This window comes from Maniola jurtina, chromosome Z (assembly GCF_905333055.1).
Source record: "Maniola jurtina chromosome Z, ilManJurt1.1, whole genome shotgun sequence".
Taxonomy (NCBI): domain Eukaryota; kingdom Metazoa; phylum Arthropoda; class Insecta; order Lepidoptera; family Nymphalidae; genus Maniola; species Maniola jurtina.
The window spans coordinates 17,101,423-17,129,210 of record NC_060058.1 but is presented as its reverse complement, the minus strand read 5'-3'; the positions used below and the strand labels follow the sequence as shown (position 1 = coordinate 17,129,210).

Sequence of the window (27,788 nt, the reverse complement as noted above, 5' to 3'; positions counted from 1 at the left end):
CACCGGCCCGTACACTGCTCTTCCCCTCGGACGCATCCAAAAGGGACCAGCAGCATCCAGGCATACTGGGAGGTTACCTGGCTGGTGCCCCAACTGCAACTTGAGTAAACTGTAAGAGTCTCACACAGAGAGTATACATGTATGTCTCACTCAATCTCATGCACGTAGATACTTAATGCCTCGCGCTCCTACCCACAGGGGTTTAAAATTGAATTTAGGGGATGATTGGCCACTTGGATCGGTCTGTCTTCATACATACGGACATATTATATAAAAATGGAGCGTCATAATTTACGTGCAGTTAAGTAATTACTTATTTTGGGAGCTTTAAAGCGTCTGCAAAGCAATACGGCCGACGGAAAGTGTCTAGGAGTGTTGGCGACATATTTGTAAGGATATTGCCTAAAATATACGTAAAAATCAGCTTGGAGAATTTACGTGAGGTAAGTAATGTTTTTATGTACCTACCTTGATTATCTGATACCTGAAAATTGGCCATCTAAGCAAGCTAGCTGGTAGGCATGCGTTCTTAGTACATAGACATACTAACACTACTCAATCGTCCACATTTCCTTTGTCAGAAAATACGTGACCTCTGGTGGCCTTGGAATTTTACTCCAAAAGTAACAAGAAAACTAGAAAAAAGCTGATAACTTTTAAACGGCTGAACCAATTTTCTTGGATTATAGCTAAGAACACTCTCGATCAAGACAAGCCACCTTTCAAACAAAAGAAAACTAAATTAAAATTGGTTCATTAGTTTAGAATCTACGATGCCACAGACAGATACACAGATACACACGTCAAACTTATAACACCGCTCTTTTTGGGTCGGGGGTCAAAAAGTAGCATATGTCACGGGATTGACGTGATTTTTGGCATGGGTATAGTTAAAGCAAGTCTTTTACTATACCCATGCAAAAAATCGATCCATCTCCGTTGCGACGTGATTGAAGAACAAACCAATAAACCACAAACAAACACACTCTCGCTTGTCTAATATGGCTAGTGATGGGTTATTACTTTCCCATCACTTACTACCATCATTCACTTTAAAGTCTTAAATATAATATATTTAAGCAAATAAATAAAGGTATTAAATAACTAGACAAACAACTTTTATTTCTCATATAACATCATAAATACAACAATGACAGTTTAGTTGACAGGACGCTCGTATAATTCCATTGGGCATTTCTCTGGACGGAGAAATTAGATCAATTCTCTTGTTTTGCTAAAACCTTTCATTACCTGTAAACAAATTTAAGTGTAATATTTTAAATATTTTGTACTAGGTGATTCCCGCAACTTCACCTGCGTGGATTAGGGTTTATTCAAAAAAATCCCTTAGAAATTAACGAAATTCCTTCCCTTTGAAAAAATGAAAACTCTAATTTCTTTTATAAGAACGCAAGATATCTCTGTACCTTTCTTTAAAAAGCTAACAGACAGATGGACACACTTTCTTGTTTACATTCAAAGAAGACCCTCACAATATTTAAATGCTGACGAATTCCACAACCTCAACTTTCAAGTCCTTACCTCTAAATCGATAGAAATTCAGCAAAGTGTTCATTATAAAGCCTGTATATGATCGGGGGCTCTTCCATCTGCATAGAGGTCCCACATTTTGGCGTAAAGCTTGTCCAACTCGTTGGCGTAGAAATGACAGTCGAATAGAGTGCTGGTCAATCGGGCTCTGGACACTTTGGCTCGAATATATTTCCGACTGGAAGAAATGCTAAATTCAGGTTCCGTACAGTAAAAGAGTCCCTTGCTCTTATATAGTTTCGTCAAATTCCTCTGTTCATCTGCTCGTCTATCTGTCCGTCTGTCTGTGTCACAAATAACAATAAAGAAAACCGGCCAAGTGCGAGTCAGACTCGCGCACCGAGGATTCCGTACTTATTTTTTCCGACATTTTGCACTATAAATCAAAAACTATTACGCATTAAAATAGATTAAAATATGTTTTAGAATATACAGGTAAAGCCGTTTTATGTGATACCCCAATTGGTATAGTTATCTCTCTTTGAAAATTGAAACACATTTCAATTTTTTTTTAACGATGTAACTACAAATTCACGGTTTTCAGATTTATTCTTTTACTTGTGCTATAAGACCTACCTACCTGCCAAATTTCATTATTCTAGTCTAGGTCAACGGGAAGTACCCTATAGGTTTTCTTGATAGACACGACGGACGGACGGACAGACAGACAGACAAACAGACAGACAACAAAGTGATCTTATAAGGGTTCCGTTTTTCCTTTTGAGGTACGAAACCCTAAAAAAGAAAAAAACGTAGAAAATAATGTAAAATAAATTTATCAAATAACAAAATGTGAAATTGTTAAGAGGGGTCTCTTCGTCACTCGCTTCATACAAACGTAGTTCCAATTTTATTTGAATATTAAGCAACTAAAGTCCATGAAATTTTGCAGACTTATTCTAGAAACTAATATCTATGTCTGTGGTTTTCCAAATTTCTGTTAAAATATTCGGTTTCAAAGTTACGCGGTCTTAAAAATTTTCATACAAATCTTTGAGCCCCTGTAATTTTAAAACTACATATTTTTAGAAAAATCTAAAACACCACAGACACAGATATTAGTTTCTAGAATATGTCTGCAAAATTTCATGGACTTTGGTTGCAATGAAATTGGAACTACGATTGTATGAAGCGAGTGACGGAGCCTGTGAAGGGAGAATGACAGGTACAAGGTAATAAATTCGCAACAGCTGCTGTTCGTTATGTACGCCCGATGTGCGCGGGCGCACTGATCATAATATTCTCTTTGATGTAAGTACATTGTACGTATCTGACTCTACCTATTCATATTACGTATCTAACCGAAATATTCAAAATAGAATTATCAGTACAGTATATTACGCGAGAGAACTTTTATATTAAGGTCACAATTAAAACAAGAAGGAAAAGGTCAGATGTTCAATTTAAAGATGGCGGTTTTGAAACAACATTATTGAAACACATTTTATATATAGCTCATTGGGCTATTCCGGATTGAGTTAAAACCGTGTATACCGTACATCGTATATACCGTAGTTCGGTGCTTTTTAAAATAGTTAATATTAGTAAAACATAGCGGCATTATTTTATTTTTCTTTTCGCTCTGCTAATAAATGAAGTAGATATGTACCATTGCTAAGAAATAACTATTTGTATATTCCTTTGAATAAATATCTAATACTTTGGCAGCCGTTTTCTTGAAAATAATGAGATTCAATTCAATATATTCATACTATTGAAGTGTTCTTACTATTGGCAGTCAGTTCCCAATTTCACCGCAATTTCTTCATACTCCTTCACACTTTTTGCTATGAGTTCAGGACAGTTTAGTGTTCGGAGTTGCGATGCAGCGACCCTGATAAAACAAACATATTTTTTTCCACACGTATTGTACCTAGTATTATGTTAAAAAATATAATTAGTTGCACGTCCCTTTCGAGTTAGCCCACTACGAGTACCATCTTAAACTGCATCATCTCTTAGCGTCAGATGAGATCGCAATCAATCGCTAACTTGTAATGGAATAAAAATAAAAAATAATTCAACCAAGTGCGAGTCAGACTCGCGCACTCTCTCGCACACTCGTTCCGAACTCAGTTATTTTTTTAGACATTTTGCATGACCAATCAAAAACTATTATACATAAGAATAAATAAAAATCTGTTTTAGAATGTACAAGTAAAGCCCTTTCATATTATGATATCCCACTTGGTATAGTTATTTTACTTTGAAAGTTAAAAATACTAATAATATATTCAAGAACACAATTTTTTTTAGACAACGTAAGCACAAATTCATGTTTTCCGGATTTCTTTCCTTTACTTGTGCCCTTGTGTAAGACTTACCTACTTGCCCAATTTCATGACTCTAGGTCAACGGAAAGTAGCCTACAGGTTTTTACGGAATTGTAAAACATATACTTAATGAAGTCATAAAGAATATTAAAATAGCAAACACCTTGAGGCTAGCGTTTCCCCAGGTAGAGTGACTACGGGTGTACCAGTCCACAAAATGTCCATAGTAGTCGTGTGCCCATTACACAGAGGTGTATCCAAGCAAATATCAGCAAGTTGACCTCTCCGAACATGTTCTTCTTTGCAAGCAATTCTTGAAAATATAATTCGACTATCGGATAGACCTGAAACATACTCAGTTTTTAACTCTCCTAGGGATTATATATTTCTAACTCTACGTTCAAAAGCAAAGCTAAGTGAATTACCTAAATTATGAATATATTTTTGTAGATTTGGTTTTCCCGCACTTGGAAAAGTTAAGAGCCAAAGAACACTATTTGGCACTTTTTTCAAAATATTTACCCATACCGCCATCATTACCGGATCCATTTTGTATAATTGGTTAAAATTACAAAAAACTATAGCATCTTCTGGGAGACCATACTGCCTTCTTGAACTAAATATAATATTATCGTACACTTCTTCCCCTGAAGATATCTTTTTGTTTCGATGATTTATACACACGCCACTATCGACTAATACATTATTTATATATACCTGTAACATAAAAACGCGTTATTACAGTTAAGTACATATCCGATGGACTACTGTGTACAGAATAACTTTACTTAACTAGATTTTAATATTAGTTACCTGTTTCTGCTCATATTTTATTGTCGCCTCAAAAACATATCTAGGAATGTCTATTTCGCTTACAACTACATTAATTGGTTCCAAGTTTTCAAAAGATATAACATGATTATAATATTTCACCCCAAAAAGAGCATTCATATCAATATCTTTTGCTGCATTGACTACAGCTATATTTTCACTGAGGTTTTTTTCGTCTTTTACATTATATCGCTGTTCCAAATGTGGGAACATTTGTTTATGATCCCCAATGAAGTAAGTATGTGGCATGAAGGCAAACTTTTCACTGAAATTCTCTGATGTCGATTTCGGACTTGAAATCTCATCGGTAATGAAATAATCAATATATTCAGCGCCACTTGTAGCTGGATAGCCAAGCCACATGACTTGTATCGGCGCAGGTTTCATAGCGAATATTTCATTTCTCGCACCCTTTGTATACCCATTCATGTTAATCAATATATTAATATTATCACTATTTATTATTTTGGCAGCTTTAACGTTACACTTTACATGAGATAAATCAACAAAATGTTCTGATTCCTCTACTATTTTACTACGGAATGTGGTTCCATCATCTGGATTTAGAGAATAACAGAAAACTTCTACATTTTCCCGACCATGCATTCCTGGAATTGACTGCATTAGATGAGAAGTTGGATGGTTACCAAAGTCACTGCTAACGTAGCCAATACGCAAACGTCCTTTTAGCTTATTTGAATGAGTAAATTTGGTTTGACTGCACATGATAGCCTTTTGTAGGTACAGATGAGCATGCCGTGCAGCGATCTCTCTTCTTGCTCTGTTCGACAACGGATACAGGATGGAATGATGGGGATGTACAGAACACAACTTATCACTACTCGATAACTGCTCTTCAACTATTGAAATGATGTTGTACATTCGGTCCTCATAGTTATCCCAGTTACATACTATTTGTAAACAATGTGCTAAATTGCAATAGGCATCAGGGAAATCTGGTTTTATATGCAATGCCGTTTTGTAGGATTGAATAGCATCACATATATTACCGAGATCTTTGTAAATACTAGCTAGATTACAGTGAGCATCTGCGAATAGAGGGTTTAACTCTATAGCCTTTTTGAAACATAAGAGAGCTCCACTCGTGTCTTGCATCTCTCTCAGAGTGTTTCCCATGTTACTGTACGCGTCGGCGAATTTCGGTTGTATATTAATGGCTTGCCTGTAGTGGAACAAAGCTTCTTCAAGTTTACCTGTAGCAAAAATAATAATCACTTGAATCATTTTATAATATAATCTTTTTTATTCACATTACTCATCTATATTATAAATTATACATTATAAATGCGACAGTATGTTTGTTTGTTTGTCCTTCTTTCACGCCCTAACTAAGCAATCAATCGACTTGATTTTTAGCGTAGAGATAGTTTGAAGGCCGGAGAGTAACAAATGTACCGCGGAAAATCAATGAGTTCCCGCAGGATGTTTAGAAACTTAAATTCACGCGAAAGAAGTCGCGTGCATCAGCTAGTTATAATCATATTTTTAAAAAATATTTTCCAAAAAATAAAAAACAGAAACATTCCTAAAATTTGGACTGTTGAACAGATTCCTCTAGCCTAGGCTGCCGGTGCAGTTATCAGGGCTCTAGAACGAGGAAGCTCCTTACAATGAGCGCCATCACAAAAAGTACTGCCATCCGTATCCTGCCTTTGATCTGACAGCCAAGTTGCTTGAGATATTAATCGAAACTATTCGCAATAAGACCATGGACGACAACCATCGGTACAATAATAATCGCTGACTCAACACTCCACATGGCGGTAATCTTTACGAGCATTATTATTAGTACTATTACTCACCAACTAAGTATCACTAAATAGCTATGAAATGACTTGCGTACATGCTATTAGCCGACAGTATCCTTCATGCACTTGAGAATGCCAGGTTACTAACGCTAATGTACCAGTTCATGATTACATTATCATATTTAGAGTATCGTACCTACAAATCGATTACGAACTGCCTGTTGGTCATCTTAGCATGTTCGATTCCGGAGGTCTTCGGTTCGATTCCCAGTTTGGGTACATTCGCAGCTAATTATAGCAACCGCAGGAAACACCAAACGTGTGCGTCAGCTAGCAACGGATAGATATTTGAACAGGTAACATTTGTACGGGTTTTTCAAGGATTACCTAACAAAGCTTTAATTTAATTAATTAATGCAAACATACTCAAGTATTTATTCACAGTAAATCATCGTATGTAATGATTATGGTATATCCTATAGGTTTTTGCTGATTGGCATAGCCATACTATTTCCTCTAGTCTGATTTCAATGATATATTAACAACAGAATTAAAATATAACTGTTTAAATTTAATTTAATCTGATTTGACCTTGACCTGATTTTACTAAGCATCCTATTCGCGGTACGTTTATTTGTGCATTTGTTTGTTGTTTGATATACAGTTGAGCCTGTTAACCTACTACTACTATGACACACTTTTGCTAAAGAAATTTGCCAGGAATAAACCATTTCAAGGCACTAATCAAACCTTTATTAAGAAGGCAGTCTTGGAGGCACTAACGCTGAGTAAGAAATACTTATGCACTCTAGTACGAGCATTAAGTGGGCACTTCGGATTGAACCTTAAGTTTCAAGACACGGATGTATGTAAGCTCTGCCGTGAGACAGCAGAACGCCTTTACACATCAGTTGTCACTGGCATGTGCGTTAGCATCGACGAAGTCTTCACCTAGGGAAACACCTTTCACCGGGAGAGGTGAGAAACATCCCTGCCAAAAAGCTACTGCTATTCCTAATGGCAATAATGGACGGGAGCTGTAGATGAGCGATCACATCATGTCAGCAACGGTCAACGTGGCACAGGGCCTGGAGACTCCTCCAGACCTCCTCGTTGCACAGCTCCAATGCCAAGAGGGAGAAGAAAATCACTACCAATATTATAAATGCGAAAGTTGTTTGTTGTTTTGTACTTCAGTCATGAAGCAACAAAGCATCAGATTGGCGTGATTTTTTGCATGGATAAAGATAAAGATCTGGAGACAAAGGCTACTTTTTATTCCGGAAAATCAAAAAATTCCTACGGAATTTAAATACCAAATCCACACCTCGAAGTCAACGAAGTCGCGGACATTAGGTAGTCATAAATAATAACTCAAAATTTAAAAAACCCCCAACACAAAAACTCTATAAGAAAACTAGAAAAGAGCTGATAACTTTCAAACGGCTGAACCGATTTTCTTCGATTATAGTTAAGAACAATCTCAATCAAGCCACCTTTCAAACAAAAATAACTAAATTAAAATCAATTCATTCGTTTAGGAGCTTCTATACCACAGACAGATACACAGATACACACGTCAAACTTATAACAACCTTCTTTTTGGGTCGGGGGTTAAAATACTTTTTATTATTATAAAAGATGCAGTATACATATTACATACCCTGCTGTTGCAAAAGCGACGCCAAATTGCTATGCGTCGCAGCGAAGTTGGGAAACGCCTCCAAAGCTTTCAAATACAATCGAGTGGCCTCCTCAATTTTCCCTTGTTCCCTTTTGACATTGCCAAGATTATTGAGCGTATCGACATGAGCCGGGCACAAGTGCAGAGCCTTGTTGTAGCATTCCTCAGCTTCAGTCGCGTGGCCTGTTTCTTTGAGAGCGTTGGCGAGATTACAGAACGCGTCCGGGAAATTGGGCTGGAGTTCGATAGCTTGTCTGTACGTGTCAATGGCGAGGTCGATGAGTCCTTGCTTGTAGTAGAGGCATGCCAAGTTCCCGCGCGCGAGCCCGCGCCCGCTGCTCGGCGGCGGCTTCACTGATTGCAGATACACTGCTACCGCTCTGCCAAAATACACTACGTTACAGCGTCTACACACATTATCGTACACAGGTCACACTTCTTAGGGGCTGTCCATTCATCACGTAAGGCTTGAAAGGGAGGGGAGGGATCCATAAAAATCGATCCATGAAATAACACAAAGGAACAGCAGGGTGTAGTAATATATCACGTGTATTTATTTTTTCGGCAAACGCGAATTTTCTATAGTAAAATTAGATGATATTAATTATTATTAAAGATGATTAGATGATAAATTATGTAGGGTAGGGGGGAGCGGGGGGGGGGGGGGGGGGAGTTGTAAAACCATCACGTGATAAATGGACGGTACCTTACGCGCTTCTCTAGACAAACGTATTAATACGCCGACTATTCTATTACTAGCAGATTAAGGTTTCAAAAAATCCCGTGGGAGTTCTTTTATTTTTCGCGATAAAAAGTAGCCTGCCTCATACTCCAGGTCGTTATAGCCATCCAAAAAATCACGTCGATCCGTTGCTTCGTTGTAACGTTATAGAAAAAAAAAACAAAGACGCTTCTGCATTTATATAATATGGGTAGTGAATTGTTTCTCTACATCTAAAACTAAGCCAATTAGCGATTTATCTCCTCATTATTTGTAGCGATGTAGGAACAATTTACATCTTAAATATTAAAATTTTTAGGCTACTTTTTAATACGGTCTATTTCTGTACCCACATAGTACATCTAAATAATTATTTTAAAAAATAATTTATTTACTAGCTGATGTTCGGGACTTCATCTGCGTGGGTTTAAATTTTTAATAACCCCGTGGGAACTCTTTGATGTCTTGGGATATACATATATAGTAGCTTATGTTCGCCTCCAGGATGCAAGCGGTCTCTGGCATTATAAAGTTGAGAAATGAAACAAACTTGACTCATGTTTAGCACAGATTGTTTATTTGTGCATTCAAATTACGTAAAATTCAAGCTGGACATGCCGATCCGAAAATGTGTGGAGACGCTCTAACAAATCTGTCGGTAATGTAGCATGTTATTATAACATATCCATCATCGTATTGTTTGAAATAGTTCACTGTATCTCTCTGTAATAGTTCGTTTAAAATTCTGTTTATTTCATTTTGAGATACCGTCGAGAGAGTTACTATGTGCCTAATAAAATAAACATTTGCTGGCAGTAAAATATGTTTCTTGTTTGATACAGCTTTAACTACATTAAAAATACAATATTTACTGGACAGGAGATTCGTTAAATTATATTTAGTTTTTTATGGTTCTATAAGTAAACAAGTCTTTTTGTACCTGGGTTGGTTAAAATGATAAAATTTTACAACTCTTAGATCTTGCTAATGGGAACTTTTCACCGGTACATAGACATATTAATTATATAGAAACTAGCTGATGCCTGCGACTTCGTTTCCGTGGATATAGGTTTTAAAAATCTCGTGGGAACTCAATGATTTTCTGGAATTAAAAGTAGCCTATGTGTTAATCCAGGGTATAGTCTATCTTTATTAGGTCAGTAGTTTTTGCGTGAAAGAGTAACAAACATTCATACATCCATACGAACAAATTTTCGCGATTATAATATTATAGTAGGATTCGGCTGCCTAATCTCTGGAACTACTGAACTGATTTTGAAAATTCTTTCACCGGTAGAAACCTACATTATTTCTTAGTAACAAAGGCTTTACTTTATTTTTTAAAAAATAGAGCTCCCTATGAAAATTGTAATAAGCTACTCGTGCCAAGCCGAGGCGGGTGGCTATAGTCTGCAATAAAAGCTTTGACAGAACGAAGGGCTACTCGAATATTATAATTATAAATAAATTACATTTTACTTTGTACATTGACTACAAAGGGAATTATAATGACACTTGAATATTTGAATAAATGATACAAATCTAATAATGTGAATAATAATAAAGTTCGGTCGGATGGAAGTAATCGGCTTTGCATTCAGCTCAACGAGCTCTGACTCAGCTACCTACCCACACTATATTATAATAATTAAATGATACTACTTTTGTAGGATTCCGTATTCAACGCCGGGCCAACGGTACCCTGTTAGTTATGACTAAGCCTCGGCTGTCCGTCTGTCCGTCTGTTTGTCAACGGACTGTATCGCGTGAACCATAAAAAGGCTGGTTTTACAGTGACGCTTACCGTCCGCGCGGGTGGTAAGCGCGGTGACCGAATAGCCGTCAGCGCGGACCATCCGCGCGACTATGTAACGATCCAAGAGACGCAAAGCTCGTGGCCCGCGACGCTTACCAACCGCGCTGGCGAAAGCGTCACTGTAAAACCACACTAATAGGTATAAAGCGCGACAGGTTGAGATGGCAATCAGAGCTGCGAGTGAGCGCGGGTGAGGTGCGGGCTGTGGTGCGGGTGTGCGGGGCTTCCCTGCCACGTACTATAGAGAGTGGTCACAATATCTAAATACGTGAGTAGGTATAGCTGGTAGGTTCACTCTACACGTAAAATAATGAAAACTTCAAAATGCCCACCATGAAAATGCGAAAAATCAAAAGTGTGTTTTCTTGTACGGAACACTACGTGTGCGGGTCCGACTCACGCTTAACCGATTTTTTTATAACTCTATTACAAGTTAGCCTTTGACTGCAACTTCACATGGTGGTTAAGTGATGATAATAATCTAAGTCCAACGGGCTAACTTGGAAGGGTATAGTAGTTTTAATAAATGTCATACCCCTTATCGGTTTCTATACTGCATGGCATCGTACCGAAACGCTAAATCGCTTGGTGGCACGGCTTCGGCTAGTGGTAACTAGCGTCTTCCTTAGCCTCCCCTGGAGTAGACCGGAGACAATTTAGAAATTATAAATTGCCCCTGTCGGAAATCGAACCTGGGTCCTCCCAATTTTAAGAGCACAGCTTGCCACTGCGCCAGGGAGGTAATCAAACACACAACAGAGACCGCTGTAGCATTTTGAATTCTACAAGTGTAAATAAAAAATTTATAACACCCCCGACAAGTGAACGTTACAGTAACTAGAAAAGAGCTGATAACTTTCAAACGGCTGAACCGAATTTGTTGGATTATAGCCAAGAACACTCTCGATCAAGCCTACTTTCAAACAAAAAAAGTAAATTAAAATCGGTTTCTTAGTTTAGGAGCTACGATGCCACAGACAGATACACAGATACACACGTCAAACTTATAACACCCTCTTTTTGGGTCGGGGGTTAAAAAAGAGTAACTGCTGATGCTCGGTTTGTTGTCTTGTTCTCAGTACAATCATGTACAATCTACTTTCTGAACGTTAAGTAAATAAGTAGGTACCTACTTATAACAAGTTGATCAGAATTTCAAGCAACAAGCAACAAACAGCGCTGGCAAGTAAAGTTAACCAACAATTGTAAACTTTTCAACTGGATTTTGGGCTTTGGTAGTAAGTATCTGTGTAGTAATGTCATGTGAAACTAGCTGATACCCGCGACTTCGTCCGCACGTATTTAGATTTTTTAAATCACATGGGAACTCTTTGATTTTCCGGGATAAAAGTGTGTAGGGTACTTTTTATAACTTTCCAGGCCCTGAACTGCAATCATGCTAAAAATCCCGTTGATCCGTAGATCTATTGCGACGTGATTGAAGAACAAAACAACGAACAAACCTACGTTCGCATTTATAATATTAGTATGATATTTAATAGTTTAAATATCATATTTCCCTACCATCCTACCATCAATTTGCAAACGTAGCAAACGAATTAAGTATGACTAACTTATTCCCGCGACTTCGCCCGCGTGGGCGAAAAAATTCAAAACCCTATTTTATCTCCTCAGGGCTTGAATTTCCAATAATCCTTTCTTAGCGGAAGTCTGCGTCATAATAGCTATCTGCATGCCAAGTAGCGCGATCCGTTCAGTAGCTTGAGCTGTGCGTCGACAGATCAGTCAGTCAGTCAGTCAGTCATATGTTTAGATAATATGATGATTATTTATTGTTGGTAGGTCTTTATATAAATAAAAATGTTCAATAAAATTGGAAGGGTAATTCCAGTTAGATCCAATAAACTTGTACTTATTTATTTAAGCGATGTACACAAGGTTTTCAATTTCCCAATCAAAAGCAATATTGTTAGTGTAAATATTACTTCTACTGGAATCAATCTACAGGTCCACTGAAGTTTCCAATCTTTAAGTCCACAAAGTGAATACAGTTCAAAAGCTTTCTTTATATCAATAAACTGAAATGAAATGGAATGAAATGAAAATGTACTTTCAATAAAATAACATAGTTCCATAAGCATAATGAAAGCAAATAATAAAAGAGGAGCTTTACAATTTTCGGTCTCCAATAATAATTGACATACCTACTTACTTTGGTTATTTATTTTATCTCAAAATTTAATTTTTAGTATTTACCATCACCTATAATTGTTATCAACCATCCAACCTATCAACTATTCACCTATGTGTTTCTGAAAAACTCATTTCTTCCATTCAGTTATAGGATGCTATTCTGGAGAAAGTTACTTGTATTCCTGATTTTATCAACATAATTATCATAAAACCTAAACAATTACAGACAGATTCGCGAGCAGTCTCTAGTTTATAAATATGTAATTATATTATTTCGTACATGCAATATGTATGGAAAGTTTCCTATATTAGAATATGATACTTTTATATTAGTTTCAAGTACGGCAGCAGAAATACTATACACATCGATGGCTTCAAACATTTTCTAATATTAAAAAATGTATTCATATCATGTAGGAGAACTCGTGCCACTTATGATATTATATTGATGTGATGTAGAACAACTTGTGATACTTATAATATGACGTCAGAGCCAGCTGGGTTACACAGCAGATTATACTCAGATATCTAACTCTTTTACTTACGTCACCAAAATATGCAAGAGGTAGGGCGACGAGGTGACGAGGCGACGAGTCGAGCGACGAGAGCTAGAGATGAGTTGCGCATCGATTCAGCTGAGTGAGCAATGTTGACCCGACTCAATAATTGGGCGAATGACTGATTTTGAGGTCCGAATGTGACCTATTCGGCTCCATAGTGGCTCGGAGAGCACGATCAGTAGTCTATTGCTGATTATTCCTTACATTAATTCCTGACATTAATCGTTAAACCGAAGAGTCTAAGGAATCTATAGACCCCACTTTAACTTTGTTCATACTTGAGACACTGTTAAAACGAGACTTATATAGCTAGCATAAATCTGTCTTGTTTAAAAGTCAAAGTGAGTTCTAAAGATTTCAGCGTAAGACCCGTGGTTGTTTTAATTATTAAATAAAAATTAAATTAAAAATTTAAACACCCCCCCCCCCCCCCCCCCCCCCCCGACACAAAACCCTCAAAAAAGTAAAAAATAATACGTAAGTATATATAGTACAAATAGTAAAGTTTTTATCCAAGCGCTCGTTGCGCCAGGGGACCGCTGAAGGTAACATAAACTACGAAAGTCATTTGTTGTAGAAAATAAAATTTAAATAGTTGTCTGGTGGACATATAATAATGGAGCGTCATAGTTTACGTGTAGTTAAGTAATTACTTATTTCAGGAGCTTTAAAGCGTCTGCAAAGCAATACGGCCGACGGAAAGTGTCTAGGAGGATTGGCGACTTATTTTTAAGGATATTGCTTAAAATATACGTAAAAATCAGCTTGGAGAATTTACTTGAGGTAAGTACCTAATGTTTTTATGTACCTTGATTATCTGATACCTGAAAATTGGCCGTCTAAGCAAGTACATACTAACACTACTCAATCGTCCACATTTCCTTTTGTCAGAAAATACGTGACCTCTGGTGGCCTTGGAATTTTACTCCAAAAGTAACAAGAAAACTAGAAAAAAGCTTGAAAAAAGCGGATAACTTTTAAACGGCTGAACCGATTTTCTTGGATTATAACTAAGAACACTCTCGATCAAGACACCTTTCAAACAAAAAAATTTATTGTCTGTAAAGTCGGTTTACTGACGATAGTTGAACGTGACAACAAAGGCCGATTGTGTTTCTTTGTCGCTCGTTCCGCGCTCTCGCTTGGACTTCAAGCCTTACATGGAACGCCTCATGGTAACGCCGTATGGTAACGCCGCATGAGTCATGTTTTTTCGTGCGTGCAGCCGGCTCTATCGAATTATAAGACGTTGTCACGTCAAAAAACTAAATTAAAATCGGTCCATTCGTTTAGGCGCTACGATGCCACAGACAGATACACAGATACACACGTCAAACTTATAACACCCCTCTTTTTGGGTCGGGGGTCAAAAAATCGTGAGTGATTTCCCGTGGTTGTACTCGTTGTACTACTCTAAAACAATTTCAATATAGCAATGTAGCAGTAAAAGACTGGGGCATTCAACTCGTAAACTGATAAGATAGAGTTGCCAGAACTTTTTAGTCGCACTTTTGATTTTCAGGAAGTAAGCAGGTAGAGGTACATGTTCTTATATCTGTGCTAAATAATTTGACAGTTGACAGATACACATACATAGTAGGTAACTGGATTTACTTTTACAACTTTGAAAATGTTATATAATATTATAAAGCTATACTACTTATATGGCTTGTGGCGCTTTCAGAAAGCTTTCGCGCTTTGTCCCGGACAAATGTCAGGTACATCAGTAATGCTCCAGGAAACAGTATTCGATAAATAATCGCTCACATCAATGAAAGGTTATATTATTGCGTCGAACCTCAAGCACTGGTACGTTACTGACGGAATGAGGTCACACGTCCGGTTCAGGAGAATGCCAAATCACTGAATCAACAAAAATTAACGAAAAGCAAATAGGTACTACCTACGTTCTTCCTTTTTAGGGTTCCGGACCACAAAAGGAAAAACGAAACCCTTATAGGATCACTTTGTTGTCTGTCTGTCTGTCTGTCTGTCTGTCCGTCCGTCCGTCCGTCCGTCGTGTCTGTCAAGAAAACCTATAGGGTACTTCCCGTTGATCTAGAATCATGAAATTTGGCAGGTAGATAGGTCTCACAGCAGCATATCATTAAAAAAAAATTAAAATGTGTTTCAATTTTGAAAGTAAGATGATACCAAGTGAAGTATCATATGAAAGGGCTTTACCTGTACATTCTAAAACAGATTTTTGTTTATTTTTGTGTATGATAGTTTTTGATTTATCGTGGAAAATGATGGAAAAAATACCCGAGTACGGAACACTCAGTGCGCGAGTCTGACTCGCACTTGGGCGGTTTTTTTTTCTTTTTCTTGTTCTTGGATACCCTGTCTTTATTGGAAGAGTGACAAATCACTGAATCAAAAATTAAGAAGATGCAATGAGGTAAGTACCTAGTTCTTGGATACCCTGTATCTCTTCGACCGTCTCTGATTCATTGTGATTGCCACCACTTTTTAACCCCCGACCCAAAAAGAGGGGTGTTATAAGTTTAACATGTGTATCTGTGTATCGTAGCTCCTAAACTAATGAACCGATTTTAATTTAGTTTTTTTTTTTTTTGTTTAAAAGGTAACTTGATCGAGAGTGTTCTTAGCTATAATCCAAGAAAATCGGTTCAGCTATCAGGTATTTTCTAGTTACTGTAAACTTCGCTTGTCGGGGGTGTTATAAATTTTTAATTTACAACTTGTAGCTTGTAAAAACTTGTAGCCGCCAGATAAAGCAGCACTTTTCTATGAATTAGAGTATCTTCCTCATGGTATAGATGTGGTTTCCTAGGTGAAGGCTACGTTAATGCATTGGAGCTGAGCCTGGGCAATAGCAGATTGTGTTTCGGAATGTCGGCAGACGCCGGACGTACCTATGTTGGCGTTCCGCAAGGATGCTCTCTATCGGACCTCGCCTTCATACTCTTACTAAACATCAGAAACAACGTCATCAATCGAGATGTCAGTCATTGGTTGCCCTCAGGCCAAAGCACATAGGTTTATTTAAATTAAAGTAAAAATTTTAAACCAAGAATTCTAATTCCTGTAAATGTTTGCGAATTAATATTAGAATTAAAATTAACCAATTAAGTTTTTAAACCGAGAAATCAACTTGATTCCTGTAAATGTTTGCGCATCCAATTTAATTAATTCCAAGCCCTTCAAGTGCGCAGTCACTGCGGGCGCCGGGCAGCAGATTCCGGCTTAGTTTTGCATCAATAGCTCCAGATTATCTCGTAAATACCACTGAATATACGCGTTCTACATATTTTGTCACGTCAATTGTTTAACAATATTAATTAGTTAATGTAATAGTACTTGAATCACTTATGGGTACCTACTCATTAACTTTTTTTAATAAGGTACGGTTACAAATGTGTCTGTTTGTTTACTAGCTAACTTTTCACGGCTTTGGTACAGAGTTAGCTTATATTCCGGAGACGGACTAATTTTGTTGCGGAAACCCCGGATTTTTAAAAAACCTGGGGAACCAAGACGTAGAAAAAAATAAAGGCTAATGGTAGAGCTTCTCCAATAAACAGCCATTAGTGAAAGTCAGATAGGCTAACATTTATCCCGAAAAAATAGGAACAGCAATTGGTAAAATGTAGTGCAAAATAGCGGTGATAGCCTAGTGGTTAAAACGTCGGTTGCATATTCAGAGGGGACGGGACGGGGGTTCCATCCCGGTCCCGTACCTTCAACTATCGGAATGTACGTTTTAAGCAATTAAATGTCACTTGCTTTAACGCTGAAGGAAAGTATGCCTGAGAGTTCTCCATAATTTTCTCAAAGGTGTGTGTAGTTTGCCAATCTGCACTTAATCAGGAAAACCTCTCTTAATTCTGAGAGGGACGTCGTATTCATAGAGGCTGGCGATGGCTCCATGATGATGGTGATGAGTGCAAGAAATAATTTTTGCCTTGAAAAACTGACCTTTTGATTTTATTTTGAATCCAGTCGACGCAGCCGCCGGGGACGTGAGCAGAGCGCGCGAGCCGCGGCGGCGCGATGTCGATGACGGTGTACACGACCACGCATTGGTACTCCATCGTGCGGACATGTCCGAGGAGACGCGCGGCGGTACTGAAGCTCCGAGGGCGCCCCGACGCGCCCGCGCCCGCGCGCGCGCCGCCGCCACCACGACGCAAGCCGCGACCTTCGCGCGAGCCCGCTGAAGCTGGTAACTCATAATTACGCCACCTGTCAATGAACTTGGCTACCTAATCAAATTTAGATGCGCAAGGATGATACGCAAAACCGTGACGTGCTTTGGACCCTATAGCTGTCCTCGTTGAGAGGCCAGGACTCCACGAAACACATGTACTTAAATTTGATAAATAAATTTTCATTTCATTTTATTTAGATTTTTTTACGACAATAGTGCAAGGAATGATAGGGTTCCTTTCGGAATTGTTTTTGCGCGTTCTATCGCCTTTATAATGGGGAGTGCTTATGTCACCCGTAAAATATGAACTTGGCTACCGAGATTGTAATTATTCAATTTAGAAATTCCAATACCGTTGTCCCCGTTGACGGGGGCACGGGTAGTAGGGCCAACGGGACTACACGACGTTTTACTACGACAAATAGTGCAACGGATGACGGGATTTAAACCGCTTACGTTTCGGAATTCTTTTTGCATGTTCTGCCGCCTTTACTATGGAGAGTGCTCTATAGAGCTGTTTGGTCTCATTCTATTTTTCTACAACCGCACCGCACGCCACCGTAAGCAATTCGACCCCCACAAACTGGGAGTCTGATGCATTTCGACCGCCCGTTGTGCCAGATCCCTTTTTCCACGCACATACGAACGGTGGAATCAACTCCCTTCGGTTACTACCCCCTGGTGTAAGCTAGTAGCAACACCGTGCTATTCAAGGAGCGGACCAACAGGTTCCTGAAAGGTTGGTAACGCATTGGCGGTTCCTCTGGTACTGCGATGTTCATGGGCGGTGGTAATCACTTAGCACCAGGTGACCCGCCTTTTCGTTTGCTCGCCATTTTTATATAAAAAAGAATCAATCCGATCCTTAACCGTTGAGCTAAAAATAAATAATCTACTGCAGTGTTCCTATTCTGTTAAATTTAATTTGTCCCATCCAAAACTTGTCCCCTTCAAGGCACTTTCCCCCGTATATAATGACGGCACGCTGGGTATCAGAGCTTAGCAGGTGCGTACATAGTACATACTATATCGAACCGACAAGATATGGGTGACCTACTTGGGAAGTTCAAATTTGTCCTTTTCGTTTTCTCAGTGCAATATCATATCACTATTTGACAATAGTAATCTTTAAAACTTATATACTTACTTAGATCATGTTTTATGTTAGATGTATTTCAGAAGTGTGTGTTTAAATTGGGCTCCATATCTCCCGAGTAAAAAGGCACCCTTACAGGAGAACTTCGTCTGTCTGTCTGTTTATCAGTTAAGACCTATTAAGGTAATTAAAACCTATATGGTACTTCCCGTTGACCTAGAATCTGAATTTAGTTTAGAGAAAGACATCCAGTCCAGTCTAACATTGATTGCATTTCGCTAATGTAATCTCACGCTTATAATACAAACCACGAGATTATTTGACGACAAAGTCTATTGACAACGACACGGACCCGCCGTTTAATCAGTCCGACGTTTTTACACAAACTTTTAAAAATAGCTCCGACAAATCTAAAACTATTTCACACGAGGCATTGGAAAACCAGCTGTTAAATTTAAAGTTTAATGAAATATCTATAAAGACTGATTTATGCTAGACCGTGCCGATCCCGAGCCGTGCTATGTTCGGAGTAAATCCGACGCACAGACGATCCACGGACTGCAATTTTACATGAAGAAGCTTAACACAGAAGAGGCTCGGAAGACTCGGACACGGTACGGTGTAATGTGACCTACTACTTTGAATTGTGTGTCTCGGACGTGGCACGTTTTGGGCCCGGCACGGTCTAGCATAAATCATCCTTTACTCGTTCAATCGAACGCGTTTACGCCATCGCCTAGCTTATTACAATAATGTTGCCGTATAGTAAAAGTTTTAAAACTGTCGTAAAGTGTTTTACGTGTAATAAAAGTGGGCATATACGATACACACAGAATTGTAAATAATGCATTAGAAGTGGTATTGATGTATTTCACAGCGAAAAAGCGAGTTAGCATTCTCACAAAAAAATGTTGATAGAAAAGAGTTTTTAATTGTAACAAATCATTGTTTGCATACATGTGAAGTAGCTGCAGTGGAATGGGAATGATCACCGCGGGCGGAGGCGGACGGCTGTCTCGTGTACGGTAAAACCTTATACGTCACGTCTATTTTTGACCGACTTCTAAAACGGAGGTGGTTTTTAATTTGTTTTTTTTTTTTTTCATGTATGTACAGCGATTTTTTCGAGATTTCTGGACCGATTTGCATTTTTTTTAAAGTGCACTGATCGGGATAGCAGCGGGTTTTCCACCACTTGTAGGTCGGTAGTGAATTCTGTGGCGGTACGGACTACGGTAGCATTATATCGATTGGGGCGGCGAGCGGCCCACTGCGGCGTCGACGGCTTCCCTGCCGAGCTGCCGCACACACTACACTGACATACTCGTACTATGACATCTTACATCTCACTCAGGTTGATACAATTCCAAAGTCTTTTTATTTTTATCTCCCGACTACGGCAAAGCCAAAAGGAAGCAGAAGGAGGTATGTAAGTACATATTATGTATGTACATAGGTTTGTATCCAGATTCTATGCGTTCCACCATAGCGCCTAAACTACTGGGCTGAATTTGATGAATGAGGTGACAATGATTCGTTGTCAATGTTCGGGTGACATAGGCTATTTTTTTAACCCCCAACCCAAAAAGAGGGGTATTATAAGTTTGACGTGTGTATCTGTGTGTCTGTGTATCTGTGTATCTGTCTGTGGCCTCGTAGCGCCTAAACGAATGAACCGATTTTAATTTACTTTTTTTTGTTTGAAAGGTGGCTTGATCAAGAGTGTTCTTAGCTATAATCTAAAAAAAAATTAGTTCAGCCGTTTAAAAGTTATCAGCTCTTGTCTAGTTTTCTTGTAGAAAAGAAGGTTAGATAACCGTTAGGTTCATAATATTATGTCAATTGACAAATATCAAGCTGTCAATGATGTTTTGGAAAACTCAGATACTTTGGATCGTAGGCGCGGAATAGTCCAAGAAAATCGGTTTAGCCGTTTGAAAGTTATCAGCTCTTTTCTAGTTACTGTAACCTTCACTTGTCGGGGGTGTTATAAATTTTAAATTTACACTTGTTAAATAATTGACCTAACCAATGTTACATCAAAAAAAGTGGAGGTCTCCAAAATTTTTATTTGCTATTGTATCGAGTGGGATGTCAAATAAAAGAGGAAAAAATGCTGAGTTCATGAATATTAATGGACTACAATATTAAAATATATGAACCGACAGAAAAAAAATTGACGATCGCAGTCGAGTTTTCAACTTTATAATTTCAGATACAAAATTAGCCCTTGACTGCAACCTCACCTGGTAGTAAATGGTAATACCTGGTGGTCACCAACTCCTCAACCCTAATGCTGCAAATAATAGGATTCCTAAATCCTGATGGTTCCTTGGGATTCTGAAAGGATCATCCGTTTGAATGTTTTTTTACGTGGTACAGAACAAGTTGCATCTCGGGGACGGACGCGCTATTACGGACAGGCTACTTTTGTACTGGGAAATCAAAAGTTGCCACAGGATTTTTAAAAACCTAAATCCACGCGGGCGAAACTGCGGGCATCAGCTAGTTATAAATAATCATCAGCAGCTTGCTCGTATAATTATACCTACTTGTAAAACCAACAAATCGTAAACCTTCAACGACTGATTGAGGAGCTGGCGTACAAAACGTTTTATTCATCATTACAACAGAATAGAACAAAATGGAACTGAATCTGAAACAGGATGGAATGGAACTGAATCTGAAACAGGATGGAATGGAACTGAATCTGAAACAGGATGGAATGGAACTGAATCTGAAACGGGATGGAATGGAACTGAACGGAATCGAATATCATTTGTATTCAAGTAAACTTTTACAAGTGGTTCGGAATGCCATTTCTACCGGAAAGAACCAGCAAGAAACTCGGCAGTTTTATCATCAACCGATAGATGTCCACAGCTGGACTTCCAACGCTGCGTTTTCGGTGGGAGGTCATCATTCCAGTACCTTGAGACCCCTTCGGTTTTTGGAATGATGTGCCCTACCCTGCCACTTCAGCTTCACAACCCGTTGAGCTATGTCGATACTTTGGTTCCCCAACAGATCTCTTCATTTCTTTGATCACGTAGAGTAATTCCAAGAATAGCAGTCTCCGTGGCCCGCTAAGTGCAAAATTGGACTCAATATGACAGTTTTAGGCCATTTGGCTTAAAAATTAATTCAAATTAGTTTTCAGTACTTATTCAAAATTATTTACTTTATTCAACTTCAGTACAGTTTGAGGCCATTTTTGCTTTAAATCATTTTCAATGTTTAGATTCAGTGGACCAAAAGCGGCCGAAGTATTTTGATCAGAAGTGGAAGCACACAGTCGTGTTCGCCAGCTCCTCAGTTTTATTATTAGTCCACGACAGACGGACGCGCATCGTGCGAAACTGAATTTGGGTTAATAAGTGCGTTCCGTTAACAGGTTTATTGCGTTGCCATGGCGACGTGCACGTCATGTAATGACCTCCAGCGGGATTATTTGCTAACGCACTATATAACACAATGTCTGCACTGGACCAGCGTGGTGAACTAGGCCCTAAAGCATTTCATTCTGAGAGGAGACCGCTGTCAGTTGAATGGCGGACAAGCAGTAGCTTGAGAGACAAGAGTTACTGGAAATATAACACGGTGAGACTCAGGTGCGCTAGGGCCTGCCATTCGTCGCTGTTGCCGCAATGCTATTCATACTAATTATACTCATTACTAATTACTAATATTATTATAAATGCGAAAAATAAAACTGATATGTTACGACTGGAGCGCGCCCAAAGAGGTATTCTTAAGGTTCTGGGTAGCAGACCGCGCAGGTATGCGCAGGCAGTGGGACGTTTTGAATGTCCGGCAGCTCTTTATCTCCCAGGTTATTTTACGCAAACACTCAGAAACAAAAGCTCAATCCGAAGCAAATGTTAATATTTTAATAAGACGCAAACCAAAGATATTCTTAATGTTGCCGAGGAGAACCGCACTTGCCGGAAGACATTACCACTTCCTTAGCTCTAAACTTTATAATAGAATAAATGACACACTTAATATATCTAAATACAACAAACCCAACTTAAAAAAAACGGTTAATGCTTGGTTAAAGAAACTTAGTTACTATGAAGTTGAGGACTTGATCGCCGAAGTGAAATCATAGCAAGTTGTCTTTTACACACCCGTCGTACCTACTATAATTTACATCATACATGCAAATAATATCACACACACACACACACACACACATACACACACACACACACACACACACACACACACACGCGCGCACACACACACACACACACACACACACACACACACACACACACACACACGCGCGCACACACACACACTTGCACACTTCTGTTTTACATTACTATTCTACATAATTATTATTTTTAAAATACAAAGTATAGTTAAGTTCTAATCGATGGATCCGAGGGAAGGCTGCGGTGCCCGTAACACAGGTTTCCCTAGTACGGGTGCCAAAGCACTCACAAAAAATCTTTATTTTCCTTTGTGCTTTACTTTGTTATGTATTCTCCGTTTTGGAAGCCCTGTTTTCCGAGACACAGTTTTTACTAGTTCAGGAAACAGGTGCACATGCAGTAATGTTTATTATTAACTAATTGTGTTTTGTTACGTTTATGTTACATTTGTTTCTGAGCCAAATAAATTTATCTTTATCTCTTATGTACTTAGGTAAAAAAAAAAAAAAGTGTGTCTGTCTGCTACCTTTTCACTGTCCAACAGTGTAACCGATTCTAACGAAATTTGGTACAGGGTTAGCTTATATCCCGGGGATGGACATAGGCTATTTTTTATCCCGGAAAATCAAAGAGTTCCCGCGGGATCTATATAAATCTCAGACGAAGTCGCGGGCATCCTCTAGTAATGCATAAAGTCTAGTTTGTTACCAAGAACAAGGCGTAACATCTACACAGTCTAAGATGACTTTACCTTTTATCTGGTTAGCTTATAACTGCCGATTCACAAAGCCCTTTAATATCCTTTGGCATCCTTTTGTGTTCTTTATCCTTTGGACTAATGTCTCTAATATATTTTTGGCAAGCTCTATTCTCGGTCATTAATCAGCGTCAAGATTCACATTTTCTCTTGTTCTGTGCCAAATAATAATGGCAATCTCATGAAAATGATTGCTAGCTACTGGCTAGCGTTTACTTTATGCTCATCTACAGGTTGAACCAGTGCGCAGTATTTACTATTACGGTTTAAATTTATATTAAGTATGTCCTTTGCCGAGTACCTATTCTCCTTACCGAGTATCCATTAATTACGTAGTTAATATAGGTGGTACAGGCGTTCGGGGTAATAATGCAGTGGGCTTAGGGTTTGTATAGTTGGTTCACACACGACTTAGCTCAACTAATAGCCAAAATAATTAATAAAAGTCAATCTCTCTGTTGTCCAAATATATAAAAGGAATCTCAAACCCTATACCCTTTAGGGCATTGAATATGGGATGAAAGTTTTTATGTATGAATCTTTCACACGAAGTTGAAATTCCTCTGAATTCGAAGCGATTTGCTTCCTCGTTTCTATTTCGAACTCCTAGGATATGGAACGCCCTTCCGGCATCAGTTTTCCCTTACACTTTTAATATGGGTACCTTCAAGTCAAGAGTGAATAGGCAACGTCTAGGCAAGCGCGCTCCATCTTAGGCTGCCTCATCACTTGCTAGCAGGTCTGATTGCAGCCAAGCGCTAGTCTGTAAATTAAAAAAAAAACCGGCCAAGTGCGAGTCAGACTCGCGCACTGAGGGTTCCGTACTCAGCAGGTATTTTTTCCAAAATTAAAAATTCAAATTCAAAATGTTTTTATTCGATTAAACTTTTACGAGTGCTTTTGAATCGTCAAAAAAAACATTTTGCACAATAAATCAAAAACTAAGTATACATAAAAATAAATAAAAATCTGTTTTAGGATGTACAGGTAAAGCCCTTTCATATCATACCCCACTTGGTATAGTTATCTTACTTTGAAAATTGAAGCACATTTTAATTTTTTTTAATGATATAACCAAAAATTCGCGGTTTTCCGATTTATTCCTGTACTTATGCTATGAGACCTACCTGTCAGCCAAATTTCATGATTCTAGGTCAACGGGAAGTACCCTATAGGTTTTCTTGACAGACACGACGGATGGACGGACAGACAGACAGACAACAAATCATTTTAAGAACCGCATGTTAAACTAACACAATATTTGTACGCCGCTACGGCTAATGTGTTGTACTATTATAATAATTTAACCATCTTTTTAACACACATTATCCAAATAAAGAATTTATTGTTATTATTATTATTTAGAGACGGTACTTGTCGAACTGCTGAACAAGGGCGTTCCATGACCAAGATTTCATTATGAAAGTGCCCTGCCGGTGTATATACCTATTAATACGCTAAGCCGATTCCTACTTCCATTGCTGTTTAGTTGTTCACCTACATTATTGTAACGACGTCTCAAAGTGTAATTATTTATAGCAGCAGACGGCCGCGGCAGTGGCGTCAAAACAATGACCAAAGCGTGACACACGTGAAATTTCAATGTTATAGTCTAATTTTAAAGCACAGTGGATTCTGTAGCTCATTTGCCAAATAGACTGAGAGATGGTTGCTCGATGGTTAGTCTTCGCACCTACTTTTAGGGCATATTAGCAGCCCCCTGCCCCTTGGTCTTACAGTTGCAAAGTTGATAGGTGCCTGGCAGGGGGTTGCAACGATATGTACAATATTCCGAAGTTAATATAAAAAAATTAGTCTAATTTTTACACTTGACATTAATTTTTTAGCAAAATAATTTTAACTGTTTCTTGCTAAACATGAACTTCCGTAAAGTAACGCCTGATTCTATCCAATAATTAATTTTTTAACACTTTTATCACCTGTTACCTCCCAAAGCCACGATGATTCATACTTCATAGTCACTGATCGTCCCTCTCTGTGCTGGGGACAATAATTACGCAGTGAAACTTTCAGCTTTTATAAAACTACGCGATGCCCGCGACTTCGTCCGCGTGGAATTAGGTTTTTAAAAATCCCGTGGGAACTCTTTGATTTTCCGGGATAAAAAGTAGCCTATGTGCTAATCCAGGGTATAATCTATCTCCATTCCAAATTTCAACCCAATCCGTCCAGTAGTTTTTGCGTGAAGGAGTAACAAACATACACACACACACACACACACACATACAAACTTTCGCCTTTTCGCCGTCATTTGTATGGTATGACGTAACAAAGAGAGCCCTATACTAACTTTTGCCCGTGGATAGATTAAATCACCCTCTCTGAGCCTAAATATGTGCTCGTAATTTTAATGTTGACATAAAGTCCACGTCCGTATGTAGGTATCTGGTATACACGGTTCACTCGGGGAAGCATTGCCAAGGACTGCGCTTACGAAGCGCAGCCGATGATGCACGGTCACACATTGTTCTCTAAATGTTGGCGCGTCCACATCTTGTCAGATGCCAGCTGTGTGTGGTGCTCACATACGTAGATATGCCGCAGCGAAATGGCATATACCGGGAGTCAGCCAACGAACTCCCTTAGCGATATGGTTATCGCCCGGGATTAAAACGATAACTCAATTAGACTATTTCAATAAACTAATCTAGTGATATCATAGAATACTGAGCACCTGATAATATTCAGTTTTTATTCTGATATTATTTACATTATTTTATCTGCCGACATCCAACGGAATTTTATTTTTAACCGACTTCGCAAAAAGTAGGAGGACCTCAATTCAGTGCGCTTATCCTAATTAAATAAAAACAATGACTTTATACTTTGACGTAAGGTGTTTTATACCTCTATTAGCTGCTATCTCCCAAAGCCACCATGATCCAAACTTCATACCCCCTTATCCATGTTAAGATTTTTGAAAATTAAAGTCGAGTGATTCAAAATAATTTATTTTTATTAAATTGTTACAGATAGGTAAATACATTTGAATTACAATTTCAGTTCAGGTAACATTGCGAAGTGTACTATATCTTAGCTTTTTTATATTTTTATATCTATCATGTTTTAATGACAATACGTTCCATATTATATAATTATGACTAAATCGCTATAACATAATATGTATTAATTTATCACCGTATAATTTTGAAGTATAATTAATATAAGTATCTGAAAATAAACTTCGATGAAAAATTATACATTCTGATGCCCGTAAACCAACCCTGGACCCCTGGATAAAGTATTATAGACATAATTGGATCTTAAAAATCTTATTCATTGACACAGCAATAACATTTGTATCTACAATATTTACTAGCGAACATTAAATATATTTTTGGAATACAATATGAAAGATGAAATAGTATTATTGAATTTATAATAATAATTATTATGTATATTCTGCCATCTAATAATGCTTATACCGCATTTACATACTCGCCCTTTTGTCTCGTTTCTCGCGAGTTGCGTCCATCATCCTTGTTTTTAACCCCCGACCCAAAAAGAGGGGTGTTATAAGTTTGACGTGTGTATCTGTGTGTCTGTGTATCTGTCTGTGGCCTCGTAGCGCCTAAACGAATGAACCGATTTTAATTTACTTTTTTTTGTTTGAAAGGTGGCTTGATCGAGAGTTCTCTTAGCTATAACCCAAAAAAATTGGTGCAGCCGTTTAAAAGTTATCAGCTCTTTTCTAGTTTTCTAATAGAAAAGAAGGTTAGATAACCGTTAGGTTCATAATATTATGTCAATTGACAAATGTCAAGCTGTCAAGATGGACGTTGCCTAGATACATAATTATTTATTTGAAAATGATGTTTTGGAAAACTCCATAGACTATGAGACTATATATATTAAATGGAAAACTCAGATACTTTGGATCGTAGGCGCGGAATAGTCCAAGAAAATCGGTTCAGCCGTTTGAAAGTTATCAGGCCTTTTCTAGTTACTGTACCCTTCACTTGTCGGGGGCGTTATAAATTTTTAATTTACACTTGTAAAGCTCAAGTTCATCCGTATATCTACAGTCACTCTAAGTGGAAACGTTTGTAACTTACAAGTATAAATTAAAAATTTATAACACCCCCGACAAGTGAAGGTTACAGTAGAGTATAGTATTTCGGAGAGTGTGCACAGGAACTTTTCGATTTTGTCCCCCCTTCACCATTTTACCATCGAACCGCAAGACGTCGAGCGAGTTTTCATCTTTATGGGGTTGACATT

At 38.3% G+C, this 27,788-nt stretch overlaps 1 protein-coding gene across 2 annotated transcripts; it reads right to left on the bottom strand.

The window, feature by feature from the left end:
- Positions 1 to 1,096: 1,096 nt before the first annotated feature.
- LOC123880613 (UDP-N-acetylglucosamine--peptide N-acetylglucosaminyltransferase 110 kDa subunit-like) lies at positions 1,097 to 17,499 on the bottom strand. 2 transcript variants are annotated; one of them, XM_045928813.1, is made up of 8 exons: positions 17,302 to 17,499; positions 8,088 to 8,488; positions 4,638 to 5,869; positions 4,250 to 4,541; positions 3,988 to 4,168; positions 3,281 to 3,385; positions 1,557 to 1,729; positions 1,097 to 1,258 (listed from the first exon to the last, which is right to left on the bottom strand). In XM_045928813.1, the coding sequence occupies exons 1-7, from the start codon at positions 17,415 to 17,417 to the stop codon at positions 1,576 to 1,578; spliced, it is 2,481 nt and encodes an 826-aa protein (XP_045784769.1). In that variant the 5' UTR covers positions 17,418 to 17,499; the 3' UTR covers positions 1,097 to 1,258; positions 1,557 to 1,575. The 2 variants fall into 2 exon arrangements, with proteins under 2 accessions (XP_045784769.1, XP_045784768.1); XM_045928812.1 differs by having other exon boundaries at positions 1,097 to 1,251; positions 1,543 to 1,729; positions 17,302 to 17,498.
- Positions 17,500 to 27,788: the final 10,289 nt, after the last annotated feature.

What these genes read in the sequence shown, in the direction of transcription:
- LOC123880613 (XM_045928813.1), bottom strand. Translation starts at nt 17,417, where the DNA reads ATGGAGTACCAATGCGTGGTCGTGTACACCGTCATCGACATCGCGCCG. An exon ending in GTCGCTTTTGCAACAGCAGG is followed by an intron (nt 5,870 to 8,087) that starts GTATGTAATATG and finishes TTTTTGCTACAG; the next exon opens with GTAAACTTGAAGAAGCTTTG. An exon ending in TAAAATATGAGCAGAAACAG is followed by an intron (nt 4,542 to 4,637) that starts GTAACTAATATT and finishes TTTATGTTACAG; the next exon opens with GTATATATAAATAATGTATT.